Source organism: Xyrauchen texanus, chromosome 19 (assembly GCF_025860055.1).
Source record: "Xyrauchen texanus isolate HMW12.3.18 chromosome 19, RBS_HiC_50CHRs, whole genome shotgun sequence".
Lineage (NCBI taxonomy): Eukaryota > Metazoa > Chordata > Actinopteri > Cypriniformes > Catostomidae > Xyrauchen > Xyrauchen texanus.
Window position 1 is genome coordinate 13,613,620 of NC_068294.1, and position 16,166 is coordinate 13,629,785.

General features: G+C 37.7%; 1 protein-coding gene across 4 annotated transcripts in view; it reads left to right on the plus strand.

The window, feature by feature from the left end:
• LOC127660197 (rap guanine nucleotide exchange factor 2-like) overlaps nt 1-16,166 on the plus strand; it is a 154,701-nt gene that overhangs the window by 114,446 nt on the left and 24,089 nt on the right. For all 4 annotated transcript variants that reach the window (XM_052150318.1, XM_052150316.1, XM_052150317.1 and 1 more), the window contains 5 exons: nt 2,825-2,956; nt 10,136-10,313; nt 11,561-11,697; nt 13,035-13,193; nt 15,891-16,043. In XM_052150318.1, the coding sequence (XP_052006278.1) occupies nt 2,825-2,956; nt 10,136-10,313; nt 11,561-11,697; nt 13,035-13,193; nt 15,891-16,043 (759 nt within the window). The remainder of the gene's footprint in view (nt 1-2,824; nt 2,957-10,135; nt 10,314-11,560; nt 11,698-13,034; nt 13,194-15,890; nt 16,044-16,166) is intronic.

Genomic DNA, 16,166 nt, shown 5'->3' on the forward strand with positions numbered 1-16,166 from the left:
TAGACAAAAAAACTCTGAGAAAATGATATTTGATCTAGGAGCTTTATACAGCTGTATACAGGTCATGCCATTGAAGACACTGTAAGACCCTTAAAAAAATCGAGAGTTCTGGCAAATTTGCTGCAAATTTGATAATTTTTACATGCAAATGAAATTTGCGGCTAACTCTTCATTGTTGCCACAGAAGTGTTTACCAGAAGTCAAAGGTTTGCTGCAGGTTCACCACTACCGGTGAAGATCTGCAAGCTTCTGGCAAACGTTTGCGGCATATCGCTAGCATATGAAAATAATGAGTGGAACATTTGCAGCAAGTTTGTGGCAAGTTTGCCAAACCTCTTTTTTGTAAGGAGATACCTCTCACAGCCTCATTTTCATTTCTGTCAAAATCAAAGATGGCACCACCGTAAATATGGTCTATTAACACAATACAGCGAAGGAGTCATGTTAGCCCAACATTTCTTTCTTTCTTTCTTTTGTTTGTTTGTACATTCATGCGTTAATTTGTTCATTCTTTTTCTTTTGTCCGTTTGTGCATTCTTTTTTCAATTTTTTCTTTCATTCCTTTTGCTCTGTTGTTCATACATATCATTTTTCATTGTCTCTAATTTGGTTTTCTGTTCATTTTCTCATTCTTTTTTCTTTTCTTTCTGCCATTCATTCTGCTTCCTCTTATGTTGCCTTTCTGCTTTTAAATAGCCCTAATTAATATGCAAGAATAGCTGTGGCCACAGATTGAAATAATGAATCTGTGCATGTAAGGAGGAATATTCATGTCGAAGTGTGTGGCTGAAAACATTCGAGTGCTAACACACCTTTAACCTCACAGTATACCAAACACCAGGCTTCTAGATGCTTTTTTTACCCCTAGTCTTGCTTACTGATATTGCTATATCACAGGGGTCGGCAACCTATGGCATGCAGAGCGGTAATCACTGGCACGCCAGCAATGGCGAGAGAGGAGTAGACTATTTTATTTATATAAATTCCGCAGCTGCTTTCCAATCTACTTCTTGATGTAATCCTTCCTCATGATCACGCAGCATGTTTTCATGAGCTGAATGGGAGGATAAACAAAAAGTTAAATGTGACTAGACTGCAGTATAACCAACAGACTTGTGCAGCGTGTGCAAGCCATTCGTGAATCACGAGTGGCTTTGCTTCACTATCGGTTAATTGTGCAAGTAAACACGCCCGCTTTGCTTCGGTTAGGCCGTACGGATGACAGCCTACAGTATTGGCACAGCCATTGACCAGGAAAATAAAAAATAACACTCCATGTCAAAAAGGTTGCCGACCCTTGCTGTATCTTATTGGTCAAAAAATGGTATCTGCCATATATATATATATATATAATATTTTCCCTTATCTGATGCGACCCTGTCTATAAGGTTGTTTTCTCTCTGTTCAAGCTCTCCATCTCCCGGCAGAATTGACTGCATTTCCGACATGTATGTGATTAGGGGAGTGGAAATTAGGTCAAATGCATTTTGTATAAAAGCTACACTCAGCCAAAGCTGGCAGAAGACATCCAATAGCCACCCAAAAAAGCAATTTCACCCGTGAACACACATACGCACACGAATACACATATGACACAATCGGGACCCGATTGAATGGACTTTATCGGAATGTGGCCGTTGGCATGTGGGGGCTGTAAGCCTCTCTAATATTAGCTGAAATTGGTTCTTAGCTCCTTATCTCAGAGCTGTTGTCAGAGCCTTTCCTCTTGCACAAGCCCACACACACACACACTTTGCTCTTGCAGCCGCACCCCTTCAAGTATGTACAGAGCGTCACCACAAAGAGCTGCATGCTCACACTAAAACAGAAGAAATAAACATGCCACATGCTCATCTTTAAGTCTGTGTCTATGTCTTTCATTAATTTAGAATTCATATTTATATGATTGTTTTATGTGGATATGATCCAGCCTTTCTCTTGCTGTAAGCTGAGACAATACTCCATCACAAAGGCTCTCCAAAGATTACATCAGACATCAGAAATATAATTTACCACTCTCCTTCAGTCCAAATGTATCCTCTGAGAAGTGTATATAATATGCTTTTTCATAAATATTACCCAAAAATAAAAAGCTGTTTAAAATGAGAGGTACCATAAAAGAAGTCAATCCTTGTGCACTACATTCTAAGTCTTCTGAAGTGCAATTTACATGCCATGTGCGCTTACATGCCAACAATATAGGCGTTGCATGATTTAAGAGCTGCAGCGAAGGGAAAGATTTTCACCAAAAAAAAACATCTATGCTGTGAGCCTTTAACTGCAACGAATCTTGTGCTACAAAACCCCATGTCAAGAACTATTAGCATTAGCAAAGTAGCTTTACTGTTCTGTTGTAGAGAAAAAGGAAAGCCCCACATAAAAGGTGACTGTTGTCCTGCCTGGCATTTCAATGCGGTTGACAGAACTGTAGATGTCATGGAGGGGAAGCTTGCCCCTGTTTAAGTTGTTGTCTGGTCTTGTTCTTTTGGAGAAAACTCATATCAGAAACATCAGACTGCAGGTGTGATTAATAAATGATACAAAACTAACATATCTTTCAATTTCAGTAAAAAGACACTGCAATCTATGAACTTTAAAAACCTTCTAAAATCAAAATAGGTGTTTTTAGTGTATGTTTGTTAGCTTTGAGTCCTATAATCTTCTAGTACAATCCTAAAAATTGACACAATTTCATGAACTCTTTAAGTTTGTTGTCGTTTTACATTAATTTTGCCATGATTATTAGCTGCACTGCATTATGCATGCTGTAGTTTGTGGTCAAGCTTGCATTATGACACGTATGTATGCTTGTTTCCATATGCAGCTGCCGGCAGACTTCAGCAGATTACACCTGGCAGATGGGATTCATCCCCAGGTGATGCACGTTTCCTCCAGCCACTCAGGATGTAGCATTACCAGTGACTCGGGGAGCAGCAGCCTGTCGGACATCTACCAGGTAACAACACGATGTCTTACTAGACGTCTAGTCTTTGGTTAAATATTGCAATTTTTTTTTACTTTGTATCACAAAGTGACACATTCTACTGTACACAAGGGTGTAGGTTTGGTTTGAAAGTTGGTTGTTTTTGAAGAATAAACAGGTTAAAACCATTAAGGGCTGGACAATGTGGAGGAAAAATTACATTTGTGAAAAACTTGGATTATATGTTGACGATCAGCAGTGCGATAAACCAAAGAGGAATGTGTCAATTTGTCATCTTGTAGCTCTACATTTAGAAAACAATGATATCCATGGGACATGTATTATACAGCATTAAACAATTGGAAATCTAAACAAACGGTGGGCATAATGATCATGTTACATGTGCAAAATTACATCTTAAAATAGACAAATTTCTACTTTCCAACGTACCGCTCTTCTGCATATTTCATCCCCTTACCTAGCACAAATTCAAATTTAAATGTGTAGCAGGCGCTTACCGGCCGTAAACACAGAATCCTTTATTGGGCTACGTCTGAAAGTTAACCCCGGCAAGTCCGCGAGTGTCTCATTCTCTGTTACATGGGATTGATTTAAGGATGGATTTAGTGGTAGGTTTAGGGTTAGGTTTAGGAGTAGATGTAGCTGTAGGTGTAAGTTTTTTGAAGGACTCTAAATAAACACAAAAAACACAGTGTGTAAACATTCAATGCAGCTCCCAAACTGGCCGTTACCTTCTAGACAAGATCCCTTTATTGGGCTGCATGCATAACTCAGGATGTTTTTTCTTTTCTTTTCTTTTTTTCTTAGACAAAGAACATTTCTACATGAAATGTTTCTTGTTTAAATCTATTACATTCAAGGATTGGACCTAAAATACAAATGGAAATCCACCCATGCAATCTCCCAAAAATTATATAAAAAAATCGTAATAAAAAATTACCGTCAAAAGTAACAGGTACCACGCGACAATGCTGTTTCTGCGCTGCGGTGGAACATATTCATTAAAAAAAAAATTTTTTATGATACTGAGGAACTTTAAAGCGGTCATGAATTGGAAAATCAAACTTACCATGATATCTTGACATACCATGATATGTTGACATGAGATATTGTTTCATAGCACTATAAAAACATACTGTAAATTTCAGATCCAAAAACTTTGTCAGTCCAAGAAAAAGCCTTATTGAAACCAAGGTGCCAAAATGGCTTGTTCTCTACTTCCTCCTTGCTAATACGTCATAGTGAGGTATTGCATCAGCACAGGCCAGCCTCTGCATAAACAGATCAATGCCTACTTTATCGTCAACACTGTTTAGGCCCACCCACCGGTCTTGCGGTTAGAGTAGAGCTGTGGGATAATTTTTTGAGCAACAGGAGGTGTCACGATGGCCGCAAAGATGTCAAGACGTATTTGATTTGATCCTAGTGATTTTAGATGCTTGTGTATTAGTTTTAATGCACAGGGATCTCTAAGCAGCATATATTTTCTTGTTCAGTTAGCATGATGGCACAATTGCCACAGATGCACCTAAAGAGTATTGATATCAATATATTTAGACAATCTCTTTCCTTTTTAATGAAAACATGACACATTGGAATGAACTAAGTATGCGTTTGTTACTACACTGAATTTCCTATGAAAGATGATTATATGACGAACGACAATGCGGCAAACACTGGTGAATATAGCCTGTATACGTTTACAAGTTGTAAACAGTAAGTGTATCCTTTCACAGTTATAAATGTGATCACACCATTTATTTACAATTGATTTGGTACTGTCATGAGTTACTCAGCATTTGTAAAACAACTAAATGTTTCACCGTTGGAAAATGCCCCAACTATGTAACAAGATACACACCGTTGTGTCGAGTAAAATAATACCTATTACACAAATAGACAAGTAAATTACAGTGATTACTTACCATGCTGTCACAGACTTCAGTATCTGTGGTGTTTGTGGAGGGGTTAATTCAGGATCATACTCTGGCTCAAACCATGTATTCCTCCGGTTGTCATTTTTTTAACAATCCGAAGTTTACAAAACAACCTGACAAGCACGTAATGTCAGGGGCGTTTACACAAAATCATATGCAAAGATATTAACCAATCACAGCAGTGGGCGTTTACACTGAAGTTTTCAAGAACACACCCCAAAAAATGGAGGCACAGCAACTGGATAGAACATTTTTCCTAAATTTTTCCTAAATTATGACCGCTTTTAATTTAAAAAATAAATCACACTAGTTGACCTTAAGGAACATTATAAAATAAAAATCAAATTCATGACACATTTAATAGTCATAAAAATACAAATAAAAACGTAGTATAAAGTTAGAATATCTTTTATGCAAAATTGCCCATATGTTGGTGGGGACATTTCTACATTTTCTAAAAGTTGGTAGGGACATGTCCATACCATCCATACCTAAATTTACACCTATGACTGTAGATGTTCTGAATTGACAGTGGTTCAGTTTTTACTGTTTTATACAGTACTGCATTTACTTGCTCAAACTGTTAATGGAAAATTCCAGGTTTAATACAAGTTAAGCTCAATTGACTGCATTTGTTGCTTTGTTAACTAACTCAAAAATAAATTTCAACTTGGGCCTCATTTTCTGTAAATAAAAGCAATAATCTGTGTTACAGTGAGGCACTTATAATGGAAGAGAATGGGTCCAGTCCATAAACATTAAAATACTCATTGTTTCAAAAGTATAGCCACAGGTCGTAAACACTGTGTGTTAATATGATCTTAGTTTTATAAAATAGTTTACTAACCTTTTCTTTATAAAGTTATTTTACAAGCCAAGTTTACAACTTCATTGCCATGATGATGTAACCTAAACCCTAAAACCTACAATTAACAAAAACACAAAATACAGCTCAAATAATACACAAGTTTTAACATAATAATCGATTGCTTTTATAAAATTATAAGCTTCACATTTCTGCCTTCAAATTCTCAAAAAAATTGCCCCATTCACTTCCATTGTAACTGCCGCAATGTAACATTGATTTTTGCTATGTTTAAAAAAATGGAGGGATGTCAAATATGTTTTTTTATTTTATTTTTTATTTCTTTTTGGTATTCAACATTATGCCACAAATGCTGTCGACAAGTGCTAACTTGCATTGAACCCATAATATACCTTTCACAATGTGAATAAAAATGCCATCCCTCTTAATGCTCTACTTTCCATTTCTATTGATTAAGTTTGTAGATGCTTTGATTCAAATTGACTTAACACTGTGTCCTAACCAGATCTGACAAGATAAAGTTACAAGTGGAAAACATTTTTGTCCTTACCAGACATGACTGGTCCAAAATCCCATATAACTAGGTACTAAATATCTACTGATTGGCTGAGATTGTGTCACCTTGTGCAGCAGTTTTACTTTCAGTGTGGACAGACAAATGTTTAGCTAGAAAAACATCTGGTTAGGACATGGTGTTACAGTGCATTCCAAGTACACATTTTATCATTATGTGTTTTCTGGGAATCAAAGCAATGACCTTGGTGTTGCTAGCATCATTCTCTACCAGTTGAGCAACAGAAACTTTTCTAACAGCAAGCTCAACAATTTCTTCTAATACTTTGTCTTCTTAAACAGTTTCCATCACTACTGTAAATACTTGTTAAGGCCCTAGAAAACTGAGCCAAAGATCTTTGAAATGGAGCCATTGACATTCAAACACAGAAACCCCATTTCCCTTTCACACAGCTTTGTCAGTCTGTGAAAATGTGTGTTTGTTTTCGTGTGAGAGTGTGTCTCCGTAAGTCTGATTAATTGTGTTTGGGTTGGTATCCGGCTGGTTGTTAAATAGGTTTCTTTGTGTAATGTGTTTGAGGATTAAAGAGGTTTTGCGGCGGGCACGTGCAGAGGTGTGTGCGGCGGGCACGTGCAGAGGTGTATTGAGATAATTCAGTGTATGCAGCATGCATGATCCTGGCCTGATGGCCATCTGTTGAATTCTCATTACCAGCTGGACTGTGTCCTTATGAAAGGAGGTTGTGATCTCGCTGCTCTACAGCTCAACCTACTATAACACTCTTCACCTCTCTGCAATTCACATAAAATTGTAAGCCGTGTTGTCAATTACTTATTATTAAACTGATAGTTCCAACTCTACATTCAGACTGGATGAGCCGTGTTTGAAGCAGTTGTAAAATGCCAATAAACCAACACCCGTGGCTGTTAACAGACTGCAGACTAGATTAACTGTATTATGTGGGAGAAAAATGGTTTAATCTGGTCATTATTATTAATAATTGTAACTATTCATTGAATATTAGTGTCTTTTTATCATATTGCTGTTGATGTAGTGTTAGCAAGATGCCAGTCAAGGCCATGCGGTATAGTGATTTTAAAGGTTCAATCAGTCATTTTTTTTTCCTTATTTAAAAAGTTTTTCTTCTCAAGAAATTAATAATAACTTTGAAATGTGAATAAAATAATGACCACTCATGTGAGACGAAGAGTTCAATCATATCAGTAAACTAATAAAAGCTCATGGGGGCTGCCATGTTACATCACATGACCAGTTGAAAACTACTCGCTTAATCTCAGTAACTTGTTATTAGACACTTTCATTCATGGTTTAAATTAATCCTGGTTTACTATGCATAGTGTTTTTCTACAATAGTGTTGATAACTAAAAACTACTGTTTGAATGATGCAACATCCAGGCCACAAGGTGTCAATGTAAACCAATCTAAGCCACTTCAACATACAACATACAAAGAAATTACTGAGTGCACCTTTAACACACTGAAAGTCATAGTGTAGAATATGACTAGCTTAACGACTTTGCATTGTGCTTAAGAAAAACCCTTGTAATAAAATCACTGTATCACCCAGCTTCTCATGGCTTGTTTTATTTAAAAATATATATTATTAACATATTGGAATCTGAACTGGTGACAGTATTTTGAATATATATTCAAATGGAGAAGTATAATGTAGCAAGGTATCTACAAATCTCAAGCTGGTATGACTTTCTCACAAAAGGAAATATATAAATATCCCAGTCCATTTGATCAACGCAATGGCTGTTTATAGGGACTCCTTTTAAATCTTACAAAAGGACCCAAAAGAATCATTGAAGTATTTATTCCATAGCAGCTTGTGCATCATATTCCAAGACTTCTAAAGGCATGTGATTGACTTAACTAGCCTTTTATTGACCCATATCCTCCACACACTTGACTCTTAATTTACACTATATCAATACGCCTGTGGTGATGAACAGCATATGTGATGCAAAGTTGAATTCTTCACAACATGACTCAGATATTGTCATGCTGGTTGGCAAATGTTGGAATATAGGTATCGTACAGCACTTCAGGCCTCTATTGTCATGAGTAATGGGCCACATCATCAATGTGGCTGCCAAGACGGTCACATTCTTTTTTTTTTTTTTTTACATTTGAATAAATCATTACACAGGTTGTTCAGGGAGGCTTGAAAGCATTGATCCAAGAATAGCCCTACTGAAATATTAATGTTTCCTTCACGCTCATCAGCCACCCAAACAGTGCTATGGATCGCATCAGACATGGCAGTTTGAAAGAAAAATCAGTCCTTTCATTACATACAACTTATTTACAGTTCTTATGTTTGTTTTCCCTGTTTAGCTCTTAATGTTTTCAAGAAAAAGATGACTGGCCTCCTGCTTAGGCTGCATCATTGGCAGAGTTCGATTTGCATCTTGTCTAAGGACAACAGGGGGGAAAAAACTTTTGAATGACCCAAAGTGGTGTAGTCAGTTTGTCTGGATGAGACTAAAGTGCAATAATCTTGGTTTCTTCAAGTATATCTGGCAAATATTTATTGATCTACAGCGAGTCATCAACTTAACCGTGTCTAGATAAAGATTGTGATGTGGTGTAAATCCCAAAGGCTCAGCTAATTGGTGACTGCTTAGTGTATTGATTTCAAGATCTTGAAACCACATTAATCAACAGTCAATTATACCTTTTTGGATATCTATGTACTTACACAACGGCAATCTTGTTGATTGCCGTTGTTTAAGTACATAGATATCAATCCTGTAAACTTCAAGGTAAATACTGCTGATATGATAGATCTGTGTTTGTGTTTAACCCCAGTCTTATCTCTGAGACAAATGTGTCCTATGGTGTTTGCGATGATCTGTGAGATCATAGAGGCTTTCAGCCGGATTGAGGACCTTAATCTCTCCTTAGACCTTCTTAAAAGGGATGCTATGCAATCGACAGCCCTCTGTTTTATGTATTAATGCATTTTACCACCTCCCACCACCATTCCTCCCCTACTCCAGTGCCCACCCCTCACATAGGCCCACCCAATTTGCCCTCTGATTGGCTGCTTGGTCTGAATATTTGATCAGTAAAGCAGGTCATTTAAATTGAAATGGCATGGGTTTGTGTGAGCCCGGATCGAGGGGCTTAAAAAATTAAAAGTGGCTGGCAGCCTGACTTCTAAAGATGCGGCTTGGACCTGGCTTCTGCAAGCAGTTGGTCCAGGCGAAATTGTGGACAGTTGTGGGGAGGAAAAAAGCATCACTGAGGTTCCTCAGCCAGGTGAGAGTTACTTGAATGGATGTGGAATGAGATTTTGGCGTATACGTGAGATGGGTCTTTCTTTTCTTGCTGAAGGTTGAGCCCTGCCATAATGGGTGTAGTGTTGTGCGTGTAGCCTAATAGCAATATCATTTCATTGTGTTACCAAATGTTGGCTGATTTGGTCATCTTCCCTTGTCTAGCTATATGCTTTCTCTGATTTGTTTTAATACAAGATACAAGTAGCATCAAATGGGAACAATTTAGCTCTTTGGTTACTCATCATTTTATGATGCTGATGTGCAGATGTGATACAATTAAGTGTTAATTGTTTCAAATTATTTTCTTTAATTCAAGTTCTGTTCATATACATTTGATACCATTTATTAATGTGTGATTCTAATACTGCATTTGCTCATTGCTTAGTAATGAATGTTTATTACAATACATTTATTTTGAGTGTTTTCATTTAGCAGATGCTTTATCCAAAGTGACCTACAAAATTAGGCAATTTGTCAACAATATCAACATTATTGCACTGCTAATTGTAGATGGAGTAGTGCAGAAGTATAAGCAGAAGAAAGAAACAGATTTTTTATATATATATATAATTATTGACTGAGTGCATGATTCTGACACACAGGCCACCGAAAGTGAGCCCTGCGACATGGACCTCAGTGGCCTGCCAGAGACAGCCGTCGACTCCGAGGAGGATGACGATGAGGAAGATATTGAACGTGCCTCAGATCCCCTCATGAGCCGAGACATTGTCCGAGACTGCCTGGAGAAAGACCCCATGGACCGAACAGACGATGACATAGGTGAGGGATACCTCATAATCCCAACCAACATTGACAAAACCCTTAAAAAGATCAGCAAGGATGAGGTCACTCAGGCTAGAACATGCAAATATCAGACTTTCTTTGAAGATGAAAGAGGAAATTCTCAAAAACAAATAAATATTTTGCCAGAAAGGTGAAGCCCACAGAAGGTCAGAAATACAACAAAGGAGAGGGGGAGATGTGTTGTTTTTTCTAGGTCACCCTTTTAGTCGAGCCTTTCAAAGCACATTAAAATTTTATTGGCTGGTCTGCTTCCACAGCTATGCTTCAGTGCTGCTGTGCCAAGCACAGGTCATTGAGTACCCAGACAGGATACGGCCATGGAGCAAAGCCCAAAATTGCTGTCTCCAACTCCACTCTGGGCTATGGGCAACCCTGTCACACTAGCTTACACCAGATCACACCAGATACTTGATTTATTTATCCTTTTGAGCACAGAAATTAAAAGAGTTAAATCTTTGTGACCAGTATAAGTGATTAACATTGATTGCAGAATAACGATTACATGGCAATAAATGCACATGAAATTAGGTTAAATCTACTGTGTTCTGTTGAACAATATGACAATCACACCTGCAAGCATTTAAGGCTGTCAATGCAATGCATGCAGTCTTACCAGAAGCATAAAATCTAAAAGTCTGAGACCACATTGAGAATATTGGATTTTTTTAAACCTGGAAAATATTTGTTTACCTACTGTACAAATGTGTGGATTCCATACCAGCTTGAGTGTATGCTGTCATTAAACCAAAAAGAGGACACACCACATACTGAAAAATTTGAAAATTCACATACAATTTTCAATGTTTTACTCAAATTATGTGGTTTTTTTTTTTTTTTATTAAGTTATAAAATACTGCAAAATAAAAGCATTTTCACCTATGTTCTCAGATGTATTCATAGACCCCACAGTATATAAGCATGCTGTTTTTTTTTGTCATGGATAATGTCCTGTTTATGGCATCGCAGGATTAGCCTATTATAAGAAATAGCTTCATATTAATAATGCATTCAAAGCTTGGTTACTGTTATTTTTATAGCTATGGAAATATTTTTTGTTTGTTCTCATTGTAGGCAAACTGCAACTAGTAAAGTGAACAAATATCAATGAAAGACTTTCAATAGTCTCTCTCTCTCTCTCTCTCTCTCTCTCTCTCTCTCTCTCTTATATTGATCTGAGTTTCAAATGTGAACTTCACTACTTGTATCTCACCCTCTTTCCTCAGAGCAATTGTTGGAGTTCATGCACCAGCTACCAGCCTTTGCCAACATGACCATGTCGGTCAGGAGGGAGCTCTGTGCTGTCATGGTGTTCGCTGTGGTTGAACGGGCTGGCACAATCGTCCTTAATGATGGCGAAGAGGTCAGTCAGACTTGCTGTCAAACGAGCCTTAATTTGTGTCCATAGTACATAACTTGCACTTTTTCCTGCATTGATAGACTTGAGCCTTTCCATCCATACTAATCTTATTTAGTTCTTTCTTTACTCTAAATGCAGGTTCCGTCTTGCTCTTATTAAAGGAATAGTTAAACCATTATTTGCTCACACTCCCATCGATTCAGACCTATATGACTTGCTTCTGTGTAGCACAAATGGTAAATTTTTGAAGAATATCCATGTCAATTTATGCCATAAAATGACAGTAAACTGGACTGGAGCTGTCAAGATCTAGTACGTTAAAACTAGTACTTTTAGGTTCCAAGTCTTCTGAAGGCATTAATTGCTTTGTTTGATGAACAGACCAAAAATGTAAAATTTATTTTTCACTGACATTTTTAAATCACTCTAGTTCTTCTTGGCACGTTCAGTAGCTTATGGGAAAAGTGGCCATTTCTGATTTGGAAACTAATTATTGTTTGATATTTTAAATGAATCGCTTATATATATTGAACATTTAAGTCAAAAGTACCGCATTTATAGTGCTTTTTTGTAATTTTTAAGCTTGACAGCCTCAGTCATTGTTTATTATATGGAAAAGAGTTGCCAGAATATTCTTAAAAAAGTAACCTTGTGTTATACAATAGAAAGTCATGCCTTTGAAAGAAAGACATACACCTTTGAAATGACATGAGGATGAATAAATGATGACAGAATTGACATTTTTGGGTGAATAATTCCTTTAAAGACCTGCTATTCACCTCAAAACATTTAGTTTCGTGGTAACCCTGATTCCTTGGCTTTACTTGCATGTAGTGCCATCCCTCGCCTCCCTTTCTTCAGCCAATCAGCCAGTTCAGCTTTTGCTCTGTTAAACCTGAATGAATGCCAGCATTCAGCATCTTGAGATTACAAGATGCCCCTGGTTCAGCAGGGATCACTTATCTCCTTATCACAGTATTGACATGCCAAAAAGAGGCATTTTTCCCCCTAATGCCTCCAAATAATTGAAAACAGGAAAAAGCTTGAGGCTTGTGCAATTCAAAGCAATGACATGTTCTACTTCTGCTGTTATCAATACACAAAACAACAAAAAACAGCACATAATTAAGTCCCTGTGCATAATTTCAGTCATTGTCAGACAAGGTCTGTGTTTATATAAATAACTGGCAGTTTACAGACTGGCAAAAATTTGTACATAAAAAAACAATAATATATATATGCCTCCCTGGCCTTTACTGTCTCTGCAGCTGTGCGGAGATACTGAAGATGTTTGTAGTTTTTCGGATATTTGTTAACTTGTCATCATTCCGTCATTGCAGCTGGACTCATGGTCAGTGATTCTGAATGGCTCAGTGGAAATAACGCACCCAGACGGCCGGACAGAAATCCTGTGCATGGGCAACAGCTTTGGTGTGTCCCCCACCATGGAGAAAGAGTACATGAAGGGGGTAATGAAAACCAAGGTGGATGACTGTCAGGTGGGTCAACAACCTAATTACCCACTCACTTTTAATTCCACTTTCTTTACAAATTACGGCCTTACAATAGGATTTGAAGAAGAATGGAAGAACAGATAAATTCTATGCTAATCTAAATCCAGGAAGAATGACTCAATATCCCCCACCCAACTAATGTTCAGTCACATTTTCTGTAGGTCAGAAAACCCCCACGTTTCAAATCCATGCAGTGGAAAAATTATTAAAAAGGAAAAAAAAATGTGGTTAGAGTAAGGCAATGGAATCTATGTACTGATGACTATTGTCCCATGTCTGCCAAACATGTTGAGTGTTCCAAACGTCATCATTTAGTGAACGACTGTGGTCTCAGAACAGTTTGAAATGCACCTTATTTTCATCCTAACGCCATATAATGCCTCTGAAAGCATTTTTTTTAGCTTGTGTGAAAATGCACAGTAAATATATAGGAATGCATTAACTAATGTTAATGAATAGAATTGTATTGCATGAGGGTCGCATGAGGATATATCTTTTGTAAGCAATTGTATCTCACTAAAATCATGTCAAAATGTATTATGTTTACATCTTGTGGCTATACTTCTGAAACAATGTGTACAGGTGAAACTCGAAAAATTAGAATATCGTGCAAAAGTTCATTAATTTCAGTAATTCAACTTAAAAGGTGAAACTAATATATTATATAGACTCATTACAAGCAAAGTAAGATATTTCAAGCCTTTATTTGATATAATTTTGATGATTATGGCTTACAGCTTATGAAAACCCCAAATTCAGAATCTCAGAAAATTAGAATATTGTGAAAAGGTTCAGTATTGTAGGCTCAAAGTGTCACACTCTAATCAGCTAAACACCTGCAAAGGGTTCCTGAGCCTTTAAATGGTCTCTCAGTCTGGTTCAGTTGAATTCACAATCATGGGGAAGACTGCTGACCTGACAGTTGTGCAGAAAACCATCATTGACACCCTCCACAAGGAGGGAAAGCCTCAAAAGGTAATTGCAAAAGAAGTTGGATGTTCTCAAAGTGCTGTATCAAAGCACATTAATAGAAAGTTAAGTGGAAGGGAAAAGTGTGGAAGAAAAAGGTGCACAAGCAGCAGGGATGACCGTAGCCTGGAGAGGATTGTCAGGAAAAGGCCATTCAAATGTGTGGGGGAGCTTCACAAGGAGTGGACTGAGGCTGGAGTTACTGCATCAAGAGCCACCACACACAGACGGGTCCTGGACATGGGCTTCAAATGTCAAACGTCTTACCTGGGCTAAAGAAAAAAAGAACTGGTCTGTTGCTCAGTGGTCCAAAGTCCTGTTTTCTGATGAGAGCAAATTTTGCATCTCATTTGGAAACCAAGGTCCCAGAGTCTGGAGGAAGAATGGAGAGGCACACAATCCAAGATGCTTGAAGTCCAGTGTGAAGTTTCCACAGTCTGTGTTGGTTTGGGGAGCCATGTCATCGGCTGGTGTTGGTCCACTGTGCTTTATTAAGTCCAGAGTCAACGCAGCCGTCTACCGGGACATTTTAGAGCACTTCATGCTTCCTTCAGCAGACAAGCTTTATGGAGATGCTGACTTCATTTTCCAGCAGGACTTGGCACCTGCCCACACTGCCAAAAGTACCAAAACCTGGTTCAATGACCATGGTATTACTGTGCTTGATTGGCCAGCAAACTCACCTGACCTGAACCCCATAGAGAATCTATGGGGCATTGCCAAGAGAAAGATAAGAGACATGAGACCAAACAATGCAGAAGAGCTGAAGGCCGCTATTGAAGCATCTTGGTCTTCCATAACACCTCAGCAGTGCCACAGGCTGATAGCATCCATGCCACGCCGCATTGAGGCAGTAATTAATGCAAAGGGGCCCAAACCAAGTACTGAGTACATATGCATGATTATACTTTTCAGAGGGCCGACATTTCTGTATTTAAAATCCTTTTTTTTTATTGATTTCATGTAATATTCTAATTTTCTGAGATTCTGAATTTGGGGTTTTCATAAGCTGTAAGCCATAATCATCAAAATTATATCAAATAAAGGCTTGAAATATCTTACTTAGCTTGTAATGAGTCTATATAATATATTAGTTTCACCTTTTAGGTTGAATTACTGAAATTAATGAACTTTTGCACGATATTCTAATTTTTCGAGTTTCACCTGTATTTTAGCATTTATGGACTGGCCCCATTCACTTCCATTGTAAGTGCCTTACTGTATTCACTTTTTTTAATAAACGGGGAATGAGTCAAAATAATTTTTTGTGGTAATGAATATTTTTGCCACAAATGCTATTGAGTGTGCTTAACTTGTATTAAAACCCGAGTAGCTTGTGGCTATGCATTACTGTTGATTTTTAAGTCCAGATCACAAAAAATCTCTAACTTTTTTCCACATACATTTTTGAGCCTGCATGCTGCACTGAATTTAACGGTCTGCGCAGGAGAAATATCACTGTTCCATACACACGCAGCTCAGAGTGAACATTACACCCAACCTATTTTAGCTGGTTGTGATGACTCATTTGCCTAAAAAGTGACGTAGCACTGCTCATATGTTAAGCATGAGAATAATGGTGATGATTAGTGGAAATGTAACAATTATGCCAACTCTGTTTCAATGCATTGGAAAATAATTTGGATATGCTGATGAATGTTAAAAGTGATTCAGTTTCCTTGCTAATTCTTGGTCTTACTTTTTCTCTCTCAGTTTGTGTGTATAGCACAGCAGGATTACTGTTGCATTCTGAACCAAGTGGAGAAGAACATGCAAAAGGTGGAAGAAGAGGGCGAGATAGTGATGGTGAAGGAACATCGCGAGCTTGACCGTACGGGTACCAGAAAAGGACATATTGTCATTAAGGTAAGAAACAAGCAAGAGAATTGCCAAGAATTTTCCAAGAATTTATACAAACATACTGACAAAACAAATGATATTGAAAGGGATGTTTTCCAGACTGCGGAAGGCCTGTTTCATACATTTATG